The 14,590-nt window shown below is 46.5% G+C and overlaps 1 protein-coding gene across 3 annotated transcripts in view; it reads left to right on the plus strand.

Moving 5' to 3' along the window:
* Nucleotides 1-1,214: 1,214 nt before the first annotated feature.
* Nucleotides 1,215-14,590, plus strand: part of HNF1B (HNF1 homeobox B) — a 60,933-nt gene continuing 47,557 nt past the window's right edge. For all 3 annotated transcript variants that reach the window (XM_024195403.2, XM_024195402.2, XM_024195404.2), the window contains exon 1: nt 1,215-1,795. In XM_024195403.2, the coding sequence (XP_024051171.1) occupies nt 1,452-1,795 (344 nt within the window). In that variant the 5' untranslated portion in view covers nt 1,215-1,451. The remainder of the gene's footprint in view (nt 1,796-14,590) is intronic.

Genomic DNA, 14,590 nt, shown 5'->3' on the forward strand with positions numbered 1-14,590 from the left:
CGTTGATTGTTTTTAAAATAGCATTTGGTTAATGCGGGGGGGAAATGCATTTGCTTTACCAGCATTTCGGAGTGAAAAATATTTCCTGCATTGAAATGCAAGAAAACAAGGATTAAAATAAACACAGGGTTTTTTTTAATTTAAATTAATTAGAGCTTATAAAAAAACCAAACAATTTAAACACTAGTTTGCGTTCATTGTTTTATTTTCATACAATCAACCATGCTTTTTAAAATCTGTCTTTTCTCTCTTTCAAAATTCTTTTGCAGCGGCACAAACACAAAGAAAAGCTCCCCAGATATTTTAGCAAATGCGACTTTTTTTTACAAACCGATTTCTTTGTTTTAGAAACACAACCCCCAACAAACATCTGATCGTTACACAGACAGCTACCGCTGGACTAATCCTATCTTTTTCTCCCCTCTCGGCTACACCACAATACTCATAATATTCCCAGAGACTAAAATCTGCGCAGGTGAAGATCCTATACAATAATATAAACGAGTCCCTTTGGTTCCCCCCCTCTTCCTCTGGTTTTTAAAATTCTTGTTTCTAACCACTACATTTGATTCCTCTTCCACTGTCCCCACAAAGGACGTTAGAAGGGAAAGTCCTGCTTTGCCGAACAAGACATTTGGTTGGCTCTGCTTGCGCTTTTTCTTTTTAATGCAAACGCTTCGATGTTGTTTCTGTTAACAAGCTCCCTCAGACACCAAAGCCACATGAAAATACCAATGAAAACGAAAAGCAAAATGCCATCTCCCCCTTAATTTTAATTGGTATATTTTGCAGACTCCCTTTCCTTTGGGTTTCTTCCCCAGTCTGACCTGCCAGCCAGTTCCACGACACCCCCCTCCCAGCTCACCTTTCCTGGTAAATAGCTCGGCCGAGAGGCTAAAGGCTTTGGGTTGTTTTAAAGGGCTTTGATTTGTTTTGCTCGAATTTACCTAATTCCTCCTCCTGGCCTCCCAAGCCCCAGTGCTGCTGGAGAAGCCTGGAGCTGGTGCACTTGGGGCTGGCTGCCTCCTTGCCCAACAAGTCCAAAGTTCAGCTAAAGTGTGGCTGATAAAAACAGAACCAATCGAAAGGTTTCAGCCACCCGTATAAACACAACGAACTCCGTCAAATCCAGGCCCAGAGCAGCTGCTCCTCTTCTGTGCCCCCCCCCCAAACCCTTTACCCACTACCCCCCTTTCCATTTGCATCCTGCAGGAATGACTCTCCCTTCCCACTGATTTGCATATCTTATATTGCCTAATGGAGGAGATCATGGCAAGGTAGAGGTCTGCCGAGCCCTCTCAAAGGAGATTCACCAGGGCACGGAGGAGGAGCAGGTGTCTGGGGCTCACGGGGGGAACCCAAGACTTTGGGGTGTTTTTTAACCTACCTTCCCTCCCCCCCACCCCACCCCACCCCCCTCCCCTTCTCTCTCTCTCTCCCCTCCTGGTAAAATGGTGTCCAAGCTCAGCTCTCTGCAGCAGGAACTTCTGAGCGCTCTCCTCAGCTCCGGTGTCACCAAGGAGGTGTTGATCCAAGCCCTGGAGGACATGGTGCCCACCACCAGCTTCGGGGTGAAGCTGGAGAACCTGCCCCTGTCCCCAGGCAGCGGGACGGAGGCGGACAGCAAGCCCGTCTTCCACACCCTCACCAACGGCCACAACAAGGGCAAGCTGTCCGGGGACGAGGGCTCCGAGGACGGGGACGACTTCGACACCCCGCAGATCCTCCGGGAGCTGCAGGCGCTCAACACGGAGGAGGCCGTGGAGCAAAGAGCGGAGGTGGATCGGATGATCAGGTACAAACGGGGCTCCCTCTTCTCCCCCCAGCCCGGCAGCCAGAGGCCCAGGTGGGCTGAAGGCTCGCTTCTCGCTCACTAGGCAGCGTCGTCCGCGGACTCTGAAACCCAGGTCACCCCAGCCCCTGGGAACTTGCCCCTCATCTTCCCCCCCCCAAGCCGGTGACCAGGGAATCGATTTCTGACCGCGTCTAAACGCAGCAGGACCCCCCGCGTCTGCCAGGTCACTTTCTGCCCTCACCTCCTGGCGTGCTGAGCTCAGGGCTCGGGCCCAGAGAGGCACGTGTAAATAAGTAAATCGGAGTGGGGTTTTTTTGTATGCTGAATTCCATGAAGTTTTGATCCTTTGAAGCCCACTTTGTCAGAGCGGCTGTCTGTGCCCACCCGCGGGGGCTGGGCGCCTCAAACTAAACTTTAAAAAGGAAGGAAAATAGACCCGAGGCAGCGGCGAGGGGCTTTGTTCTATTTTAAAACTAGATTTGAAAGAGTCCCTTAAAAACCCCTTCCCGACTCTCTTTCTCCTGCATACACCTCGCTTTTAAACCACACCCGGGCAGCCCCATAACCCGTAGCCAGCCAGCCAGGTGCAGATTCGGGGGTTCTCTCCTGCCGAGGGGATTCGCGGTGGGGTGGGGAGATCTGAGGATGGACGTAAAAAGAAAATAAAAAACGAACTCCGAGCAGATCCAGGCACTGCCGAGCGAGCCCAGCCAAGGAATCAAACTTCGGAGTAACTTTGCGCGTTGAGAGCCGGTTTCTTGCCTGCTAGCCAGGGGATGTTGATCAAACGCTGAAACGCTTCCACGAGCTCTGTTGCCCCGTCAAGGTAGTTAGTTAGTTAGTTACTAATTATCCACGTCGTTCATTGTTTCTTTTTCGTTAGCAAAATATCAACTAACCCCAGCCCGGCCCTGTATTAACCCCAGGGACTGGAACAGACCAGGAAAGTCTCTAGCCGAAGGCTGCAGTTTCTTAGCGTAGAAGCGAGCTGAGAAAAGGCTTTTCAGGCCGAGGGTCACATTTTTGTTTTGTTTTTTACTCTTTTAATTCGGATGCCGAACGAATGCAGGATCTTCGCGTCACTGCGCCCTGGCTAAATCCCCGTGCAAACAGCCAGACCCACCCGTGTGAGGACCAAATCCCCGGGCACGGGTGGGAGGCCGCATGGGCGGCTCGGAGTGGGTATTTCAGGGGCTGGTTTGGTTTCGAAGCGTTGCAAATGGGCCCAAGCCGGGGCCAGTTCTTAGCGAGCGCCCAAAGAGGCGGAGCAGCGGCTGGAGCCGGGGATTTCCGTGCTACCCGGGGCGCTTCTCTCCGCGCGGTGCGGGTGGAGTTGGACCCCGCGGGGGGCTCCCCGCTTCTGGGCCGCGCTGGCGCTTGTTGCCCGGGGGCGGCGGAACGGAGGCAGAGGGGGCCCGTCCCGGGCGTTACCTGCACCCTAGTGCCCGGGCTCTGGGCAGCGCCCGCTGCGCCCGGAGCAACCCGAGGGCCGCCCGCGGGCTGCGCTCTTCCCTCCGCCTGCTCCGGGGCAACCCCAGCCGGCCGCACGTGGAGCGGGGGGTGTTATTAATTTATTTCTATAAATCATCAACCGAAAGATACACACGGGGCTGCGGGGAGAGGCGGGTTATTCATTGGCGAAGCTGTAAAGCAGCCCGCGGGGGGAGAGGAAAACCCCAGGCGCGGGTGTCGGGTGGTTGGGTGTTGTTTTTTTTTTGGCCTTCTCTTAAATAAATAAACACGCGCAGCGCCGGGCTCGCCTCAAAGGGTGCCCAGGAAAGGAGGGAGCCCGGCCGGGGGGGCCGGTCCCGGGACCCCAGCTCCGGCCGCTGCCAAGCGAAGGAAGGAGGGAGAGGGGCAGGGCCAGGTCGGGACTCGCTGGGGGGGGGATCGAGTTGATTTCTCCCCCCACCCCCCCTCGCCCCGCGGGCCGTGCCCAGGTACCGCTGCCCCAGCCTGGCCGCGTGTCCCTGGCGAGCCTGGTGCCAGCGGGGCGGGGAATGGGGCGCTGTCCTCTGGGGGGGGACATCACGGCCATGGGGGGGACCTGGGGCAGGGGGAGGACCCCCCCTCACAGCCAGGTATCTTCAGCAGAAGCCCGCTGGAGCTGGGGCTGTCGGGGACGGGGGAGCGCTGCGGTACCAGAGCGGGGCCTGCACTCCCGCAAGGCAGCGAAATCCCGGCCCCGGGGCTTCCAGCGAAACCTGGCGGGGAGACACAGGGGGGAAATGCACGGGAGGCTCCCTCTTGTTTGTGTACAAAGCGGGTGTTTCTAATGCACCCAGCTGTACTCCCCAAGACCTACAGATTGCACGTCCAGTTCCCTTGATTTAAATAATACAGAGCCCCCAGGAGCCCTAACACCTAATAACCATCCAGCATAACTCCAGCAGCGTTCAATCCATCTATCCGCCGGGGATTCACCTAGCCACCTCCACAGCTCCTTTCCACCCCTTGGGAAACACCCGCTCTCTCCAAGCCCTCGATCAAATGGACTAAATTCTCTGTATAGGTGTACCTGCTGCACCCAATTGTTTGTCATGTCTGTTGTGGTGCCCCAGTCTGGGCCCCTATTGTGCTAGGCACAGGGCTTGTATGTCATCTGCAGACACTTTACAATCTGTACAGCTGAGACAATAACCAGGGGCAAAACAAATGATGGGGGGAGAAGGCCGATTAGCTTAATACTCCCTTAAAAATGACTTAGCTCAGACACTGGTGAAGATGCATTGATCAGACTAGAAAATTTCCCTGTAGTGTTGAGGGTGTTTTCTGACAAGATTTGCACTCTCTATCTTCATTTGCCTTGGCGTGCTCTCCTTCCATTTAGGTCCCCGGAGAGTTCAGGTGTGTGACAGTCCACCCCATGCTCCTCTCATTACACCTGTCCTCTTCTAAAGTAGATGAAGGTCTGAATTCTGCCCCCCGCCCCCAGTGACACCTGTGTAACCCCACTAAAGCTGGTAGGTTTGCATGGACAATAACTCGGGGCAGAATTTTGCCCTTTCAGTTCAAAACTTGCCTTTGGTGCAGACAGGATCCACTCAATGTGCAGCGGCAGTGAACAGAATGTTGGGAATCCTTAAGAAAGGGATAGATAATAAGACAGAAAATATCATATTGCCTCTATATAAATCCATGGTACCCCCACATCTTGAATGCTGAGTGCAGATGTGGTCACCCCATCTCAAAAAAGATATATTGGCCTTGGAAAAGGTTTCAGAAAAGGGCAACAAAAGTTATTAGTGGTATGGAATGGCTGCTGTATGAGGAGAGATTAATAAGACTGGGACTTTTCAGCTTGGAAAAGAGACGACTAAGGGGGGATATGATTTGAGGTCTATAAAATCATGACTGGTGTGGAGAAAGTAAATAAGGAAGTGTTATTTACTCCTTCTCATAACACAAGTACTAGGGGCCACCAAATGAAATGAATAGGCAGCAGATTTAAAACAAACAAAAGGAAGTATTTTTTTTCACACAACACACAGTCCACCTGTGGAACTCCTTGCCAGAGGATGTTGTGAAGGCCAAGTCTATAACAGGGTTCAAAAAAGAACTAGATAAATTCATGGAGGATAAGTCCATCAATGGCTATTAACCAGGATGGGCAGGGATAGTGTCCCAAACCTCTGTTTGCCAGAAGCTGGGAATGGGTGACAGGGAATGGATCACTTGATGATTACCTGTTCTGTTCATTCCTTCTGGGGCACTTGGCATTGGTCACTGTCGGAAGACAGGATATTGGGCTAGATGGACCTTTGGTCTGACACTGTATGGCTGTTCTTAAGATCAGGCACACCTCCTTGAGGGGGCTTTTGCAAAGAACTCCCAGTTTGCTCCAAGCGAAGCCTTTGTGGTCATGGTCATGTAGGTACCAGTGACATAGGGAAAGGTAGGAGAGGGGTCCTGGAGGCCAAATTTATGATGCTAGGTAAGAGATTAAAATCCAGGATCGCCATGGTAGCATTCTCTGAAATGCTTCCAGTTCCGCATGCAAGGTTAGTTAGACAGGCAGAATTGCAGGGTCTTGATGTGCGGATGAGATGATGGCACTGGGAAGTGGGATTTAAGTTTATTAGGAACTGGGGAACCTGTTGGGAAAGGAGGAGCCTATACAGGAACTAGGTTGCTAGCATGAAAATTCAAAAGGTTGTAGAGGAGTTTCTAAACTAAGGTCTTGGGGGAAGCCAACAGGTGTGGAGGAGCACACGGTTAGGACAGATGGATCCCTTAGCTGGGGACTTATTAAAGGAGAGATTTTATATTCCAGTAAAGAGGAGAGGATAGAAGTTGATAAAGTACAGGCTGGAACTGAAGGGAAACAGTCAAACAAAAAAGATCCCCATTCAATTACATCACATGAAGGCAGATACAAAATGTGTAAATATTTAAGTGTTTGTATATAAATGCACAAGGTCTAAATACTAAGATGGATGAACTTGAGTGCCTGGTAGTAAATGAGGATATTGATATAATTGGCATCACAGAAACTTGGTAGAATGATGACAACCAATGGGACATGGTAATACCAGGGTACAAAATATATTGGAATGACCGAGTAGGTTGCATTGGTGTGGGAGTGGCACTATATGTGAAAGAATGCCTAGAATCAAATATAGTAAAAATCTTCAAATGAATCAAATGGTACCACAGTCTGTCTGGCTAGAAATGCTTGAATAATAAGAGAGAAGCAGTAGGAGTACACTGCCAATCACCTCACCATCACGGTGATTGTGAAATGCTCAAGGAGATTAGAGAGGCTATAAAAACAAAAACCCCAATATTAATGGGGGATTTCAACTCTCCCAATAGTGACTAGGAACATGTCACCTCAGGATGGGATGCAGAGATTAAGTTTCTAGACACCATAAATGACTGCTTCTTGAAGCAGTTAGTCCTGGAACCCACAAGGGAAGAGGCAATTTTTGATTTAGTTCTAAGTGGTGCACAGGTTCTGGTCCAAGAAGTGAATATAACTGAACTGCTCTGTAACAACGACCATAATGTAATTGAATTTAACATCCTGGGGGGGAAGCAACCCATCTCAATGGCATTTAACTTCAAAAAGGGGAACTACACAAAAATGAGGAGGCTAGTTAATGGAAATTAAAAGGAACAGTCACAAGAGTAAAATGCCGGAAAGCAGCATGGAAACTTTTTAAAAACACCATAATGGAGGCTGAAACTACATACATACCCCTAATAATAATGAATAATAAATATTTAAGTACCTCAGAAGCAGGAAGCCTGCCTGCCAAACAATCAGTGGGGCCACTGGATGGTCAAGGTGCCACAGGAGCACGCAAAGGAAGGAACTGGCTGTTTAAGAGAAGCTAAATGAATTCTTTGATTTGTTCTTCACTGCAGAGAATGTGAGGGAGACTCCCATACCTGAGCCATTATGACAAATCTGAGGAACTGTCCAAATTTTGAGGTGTCAATAGAGGAGATTTTGGAACAAATTGATAAAATTAAACAGTAATAAGTCACGGGGACCTAGTGGTATTGACCCAAGAGTGCTGAAGGAAATCTGATATGAAATTGCAGACCTACTAACAGTGTTCTGTAACCTATCACTTAAATCAGCCTCTGTACCAGATGGCTGGTGGATAACTAATGTCATGCCAATTTTTAAGAAAGGTGATCCTGGCAATTACAGGCTGGCAAGCCTAACTTCAGTACTAGGCATATTGGTTCAACCATAGTAAAGAACAGAATTATTAGACATTTAGATGAACAGGACATGTCCGGGAAGAGTCACGTGGCTTTTGTAAAGGGAAATCATGCCTCCCCAATCTATTAGAATTCTTTGAGGATGTCAGCAAATATGTGGACAAGGGCATTCCAGTGGATACTTCCAGAAAGCCTTTGACAAAGTTCCTCACCAAATGCTTTTTGAAGCTAAGTAGGCAGTCATGGGATAAGAGGGAAGATCCTCTCATGGATCAGTAACTGGTTAAAAGACAGGAAACAAAGGGTAGGAATAAATGGATCGTTTTCACAGTGGAGAGAGGTAAATAGCAGAGATCTGTACTGGGACCAGTGCTGTTCAACATATTCATAAATGATTTGGAGAAAGAGTTAAACAGTGAGGTGGCAAAGTTTTTGAAGATATGAAATTACTGAAGATACTCCAAAGCAAACTGTGAAGAATTATAAAGGGATCTCACAAAACTGGGTGATTGAATTTCATCTGCCAGTTTGTTGCCCAATGTTGATAAATGCAAAGTAATGCACATTGGAAAACCATAATCCTAACTATACATACAAAATGATGGGGTCTAAATTAGCTGTTACCACTCAAGAAAGAGATCTTGGAGTCATTGTGGATAATTCTCTGAAAACATCTGCCCAATGTGCAGTGGCAGTCAAAAAACTAACAAAATGTTAGGAACCATTAGGAAAGAGATAGATAAGACAGTAAATATAATGCCACTATATAAATCCATGGTACCCCACACCTTGAATACTGAGTGCAGTTCTGGTTGCTGCAATTCAAAAAAGATATATTCGAAATTGGAAAAAGTACAGAGAAGGGCAACAAAAATGATTAAGGGTATGGAACAGCTTCCATGTGAGGAGACATTAAAAAGACTGGGACTGTTCAGCTTGGAAAAGAGATAACTAAGGTGGGGGGACATGATGGAGGTCTATAAAATCATGAGCAGTGTGGAGAAAACAAATAAGGAAGTGTTATTTACCCCTTCACATAACACAAGAACCAGGAATCACCCAATGAAATTAATAGGCAGCAGGTTTAAAACAAACAAAAGGAAGTATTTCTTCACACAATGCACAACCTGTGAAACTCATTCCCAGGGGATGTTGAGAAGGCCAAAAGCATAACTGGGTTCAAAACTGAATTAGTTGAGGTCATGGAGGTTAGGTCTATCAATGACTATTCGCCAAGATGGTCATGGATGCAACCACATGCTCTGCGTGTCCCTGACTGCCAGAAGGTGGGACTGGAAGACAGGAGATGGATCACTCGATAAATTGCCTTGTTCTTTTCATTCCCTCTGAACCATCTGGCACCAGCCACTGCTGGAAGACAGGACACTGGGCTACATGGACCATTGGTCTGACCCAGTATGGCTGCTCATACGTACTTGGAGAGGGAGCTGGGGTATAAGAATAAATAACCATTGCAGTTACTCTGAACTAAACCTATCCCTGCTGTGATTCCATTGACTTCAGTGGGGTTTCGCCTCAGGCGCTGTAGTAGTCCCCCTGCCACCTCCGGTCAGAGAATAATAGTTTCTGGCGCAATCCCGCTGTGCCTTCTTCTGTGTGGCCCCTTCTGGATAGTGCAGCCACATCTGCACGGCTCCTAGTCTGTCCAAATTTAAATCCTCTTAAAGACCCACCTCTTCCATGCTGCTTACAATGACTTTGGCTTACCTATAACTTGCCTTTTGCTGTGTGACTTCCCTTGTCTTCGGCCTACTTGTCCATTTGTGATTGTGAGCTCTGTGGAGCAGTGATTGTCCTTGAGCGTTGGGATGGTGCCCAGCACATGGCTGGAGCTATCCTCAGTACATAATAATAATAATAATAATTAATAATGACGGTTGAATGACTCCTGCTAAGAGGGACATGTGACTGCTACATGCAGACAATAGGAATTCGTTCTATGCACTCCATTGCTGAGGTGCGCAAAAATCCACCTATAACTGGAAGGTGAGGTGAGAAATGCCTGGCTGAATATCTGTTGGTGTAGAGGCAGCCTTTCAATGTAGTATAAAGAAGTCTGTTTAAAATAAAAGGGTAAGGGGTGACTGAACACAGCACACTTAGGAGCTTTTAAGCCTTTGCGTGTGTACCGAGAGATACAGATTAGATAGATGGTCTATGCAGAGAGCCTGGTTTATAATCCAGGAGTATAAATTCTTGGCATATTTCTCTGAGGATGTTGTCGAGTTTTATTTACCTCTTTTCAAGGCTGGTGGGGCGGGGGTGAGAGAGGGAGGGAATCCTTGGAAAGAAGCTTCATGTGACATCAACAATGCAACTTAGCTATGAATAGACAACCTCCGCTCGGAAGGTTAGGCATGGTTTTAGAAAAGCCCTGGTTTGGGTCATGCATTCACAGACAAATTATTGTTAGTTATCTTGACTTAGGGATGAGCTTCTGATGACGTCAATAGGAGGGGTTGGGTGGACAAGGAACGCAGGATCAGGCCCATTATCTGCTTTGAAAAAACCACAGAATGCTACGCACATGGAGGGAGTTACGGTCCAGATTCGTGGTGGGGGTGAAAATGTTCCGTTCACACCAGTTAATGATTGGGCTCGGAAAATCTATCTTAACTTAGTACCTGTACAAAGTTAACCAGTTTCTCTTAGAAATGCTGAGTTACTCTATTTTAGTAACTTCATTGTCCAGTAATTTTATAAAATCATTCATCTGAGATAAGCCAATGACAGCCGAAGAAAATCCGTATACGGATTGGAAGCAGTGTGGTCTAGTGGGTAGAGCACTGGCTTGGGACTCGGGAGATCTGGGTTCCTATTCCTGGCTCTGGCCTTTTGTGTGACCATCAGGGCCGGCTCCAGGCACCAGCAAAGGAAGCAGCTGCTTGGGGCGGCCAATGGAAAGGGGCGGCACATCCGGGTCTTCGGCGGAAATTCGGCAGTGGGTCCCTCAGTCCCTCTCGGAGCAAAGGACCCGCCGCCGAATTGCCGCCAAAGAATGAAGCGGCGTGGTAGAGCTATTTTTCCCCCCCCGCTTCACCGCTTGGGGCGGCAAAAAAGCTGGAGCCGGCCCTGGTGACCAATGGGCAAATCACTTCCCCTCCCTGTGTCCCCTTTTGTAAGATGGGAATAGTGATACTGCCCTCCTTTATAAAGCAGTTTGAGATGGATGGATGAAAAGTGTAATATAAGAGTGTATATATAAGTCACTTCCTGCTCTCTTTGTCATCTTCCCAGGTAACAGGAAAGCAATGAAGCTTTCTTGCCTCTTACAGTAGCCATAGCTTTATAGGTAATTCTCTGTATAATCTTGAATGCTCTTTGCCTTTGGTAAATAGAACCCAGCTCTTAAAATGATGAGCTCTTTAAGAATCTTTAAATAAATATGTGCAATAAAATGATTCCTCTAGAGGAACACAGAAGCAAGGGAGGGCAACTCTTGTGAGAAGACATTCAATTTCCAGCAACAACCAGCCAGGTCAAGAATAGAGGCTGTGACGAGAGTAGTTAACAGTTTTTCTGGATCTCTGTGTACCTGTAATCCCCGGGCAGAGTGGGAAAGACCTGGCTAGATTAATGTGGATTTGCAACCAAGACAGACTGCTGCTGGATCACCTTGATCATACAGGGAGAGAGGTGACCCATAACAAAGGAATAAACTGGGGAGAGCCAGCACTATCTGAACTTTGCTAATAGGAAACTCTCAGGACTCAGTCTTCCCATAGCTAGGGGCAGTGGTGATGACAGCACAGAGCCAGGTTGAACTGCACAATAATCTGTAGGGAATAATTGACTGAATAGATTTCTTTCTCTTCATAAGAGATTCCTCTCTCCCTCCCCCCCCCCCGATGTATTCACGATTCAAAATTCTTCACTGAACCCTTTCCACAGATGATCCTTGGTTGGTAGGGTGTTTTTTGTTGTTTGGTTTGTTTGCTTGCTCATTTGTTTGTTTTGCAAGCATTTCATTTGGGTGTTCAACATTTGAGATATTTTGGCTAGTGCTGACTGGAGGCAGGTCATGTAGCATTGTTTCTGTTCACTGGCTGGATTAGTGTAACCCTTAAAATCCAGTTGGTGGTGGAGGTGGTGAAGTTCCAAACTCACTTTCTGAAAAAAGTCTCTAGTACTGACTTAAAGCTTACTGCTTAGGTGAATATTTCTGCCAGTATTCTCGCTTGCTAAACTATAAATGGAACGTGATGCAGATACAGTTGGGGCAAGCCAGTTATTATCCTCTTTAATTCAAGTGACTATTCCTGTAAGCTTTGGGGGGAATGTGTCACCTCTGTTGATAAAGTATAAGAAATGTGAGGATGTCACCCAAGATATTAGGGATGAGAAGCGCAGGACAAATGCCTCTGTAGGAGAATGATGGGAGGCAGGAGAAGTGCTGACAGTGGCCCTAGAGTCCTGACTGTCTTTCCCACTGATTTCATTGGCCCCACTTCCAGATAATACAAATCAGATTTGACTCTACCATTTTTATGTTGGGGGAATGGGGCAGCTTGGTTTTCTGCATCACGAATGAAGATTTCCCCAGATGGTCTGGACCTGGAACTCTGTCACAACCCTAATGTAATGGTGTTTGCTACAATTAAGTGTTTGCAGGATTGACCCCGTAAGCACATGAGTAACTCAACGTATGGGAATAGTTCAATTGAACTATGCTTCCCTGCCCAGGTTTTTACAGGTTTGAGGACATGGCAAGAAATATAGAGCAGCAGTTCTCAACCAGGGGGCTGGGGCTCCCTGAGGGGCCATGAGCAGGTTTCAGGGGGTCTGCCAAGCAGGGTAAGCATTAGACTTACTGGAACCCAGGGCGGAAAGTTCAAGACCCGCCATGTGGGGCAGAAGCCTGGGGCCCCAAGCCCCACCACCTGGCGCTGAAGCTGAAGCCTGAGCAACTTAGCTTTGTGGGGCCCCTGTGGTGTGGGGCCCCAGGCAATTGCCCTGCTTGCTACCCCTTAACGTGGCTCCGGCTTTTAATCTACTGGATATGCAGAAAAATAGTTGTTGTGGCACAGGTGGGCCATGAAGTTTTTATAGCCTGGGGGGGGGGGCTCAGAAAGAAAAAGGACCCTGATATAGAGCAAAGTCAGCAAGTTCTGAAAAATCATTTAATTACGGTAATTACAGTTGCCTATCAATGAGATGCCACTTTCAAGCCACCTTATGTATGTTCTGGGTCTTTCTGTATTTCTAGACATGAGTTTTTTCTATATTTCACTGATGTGTGGATTGCCTCAGTCCAATTCTGTTTAAATGGACTTTGAACATCATTTACAATCATATAATTTCATTTGACACTGTTTGTAACAAACCCTTAGAAACCAAAATCTGTTTGACTAGAAACGTTTTGCGCCATCATATGTGCGCCCACGTTTGTTATTGGGGAGGGCTGTCCTTCAGTGCTAGGCTGTGGCAGCATATCGCTTGGGGACAGGGCCCACCTTTCCGTTCTCTGTTTGTACAGCACCTAGACTGGGATTCCTAAGCACTGGTACAATAATAACAAGGTGCATGTATGTATAATACATACCACGATGACTGGTGTCATAGAAATGAATGAATATGTAGGGAAAATGTCACTGACTTACTCCTTTTGAAAAAGTCACCAAAATAATTGGAGGGACTTTATTAATGGCTGTAGCAAAATTAAGGGGTAGGGTGTCAAATTTTGAGTCTACTAAACTGTGTTTGGATCCTGCATTCCATAATCAATACACCCCAAACTCCTCTTATTATTATTATTTTATTTATTATTTTTTATGTTATTTTTATTATCATAGCACCTAGGAGCCCCAGTCATGAACCAAGACCCCATTGTGCTAGGTGCTGTACGAACACAGAACAATCAGTGTGAATTTTCAGTACTTTGAGAAAGCAGGATTGGGCCTGACAGCATCTCTTTAAATCAAATAGTTATTGTTTTAGAGGGGAAACGAGGGAAAAGTGCACTATTATAACAATATTTTTCCGAACTCACTTTCATGGTGGTTACCAGTAGCTTTGTTTTCAAGCTGCTTTCAGGACAAAAGGTAAGAATCTATGGGATTTTTTTTTTCCTTGACAAGTTGAAGGATCCAAAATAACAAATGAACTGAAAATGCAGTTGGATGGTTATTCCAAGTAAAATATTAGAATATCTCATTATTTTAGTGCAGAACTGTGACCAAGTTCATGATCAAAAATGATTTTTCAGCATAAAGCCCTTCCTTTTAATTCACCGTCTATCCTTGTCTATAAAAATAAATCCAATCATCTTAAATAATTGAAATGTATTTTTGCATATTAACCTGTCTTTACAACAGCTACCCTTAGCAGATTTAGCAGTATTTACCATATAATGTATTTATTATTTAGTTAGAATTATATGCACCCCAAAAAAGAATGCCTGGCCAAGGAGGTGCCCTGAAAATAATTTAAAAATACATTAAAATCAGGTCCTGATCCTGCAAATATTGATACACTTGCAAAGCCCAAGCATTACAAATCATGAGCTGTGGCTCAGAAATAATCAGATTTTAAAAAATAATAAATTTGTCTTCTGGTTTTTGAATCTTAAGGGTGTATTTGGCTCCTGTTTTCGGGCTTCCCTCTGCTACCATGAGGGCTAAAAATATGACTTTTGTAAATGAAAGCTGAGATTCTCCCATAATCACTTACTCCAGGAGCTGAGAATTTGAGGGAAGAAAACAATAAATGTCACAAAATTTGTGATAAAATCTGTAACTGCTGGCAACACTGCTTACGCACTGTGAGTAGCCCGGTTGACTCCAAGGGAACTATTGAGAGTGGATAAGGTTAAGCATGTGCCTAAATCCATTGAAGAATTGGGGTCTTCATATCCAACTATAATTAAAGTGCAGCACTACAATTCAATATAACCTTCTACAGAGGGAACTCAGAAGCTCAAATCACCTTCTCCCTCCTAAAATTCTCCAAGCTTATAATTTCTCCCATCCTGATTTTAAAAGCCTGACTTGAAGCAAACTTTCACAAGTTCTTCCCCGACTTGGTCTCCCAGAGTTGTGAAGCATCTGCTCAGCCTATCTCTTTAATCGGGTTTTGGAGAAGGCAGCCGGATCATAGGAG

Source organism: Terrapene carolina, unplaced genomic scaffold (genome assembly GCF_002925995.2).
Source record: "Terrapene carolina triunguis isolate 2854851 unplaced genomic scaffold, T_m_triunguis-2.0 Scaffold231, whole genome shotgun sequence".
NCBI lineage: Eukaryota > Metazoa > Chordata > Testudines > Emydidae > Terrapene > Terrapene triunguis.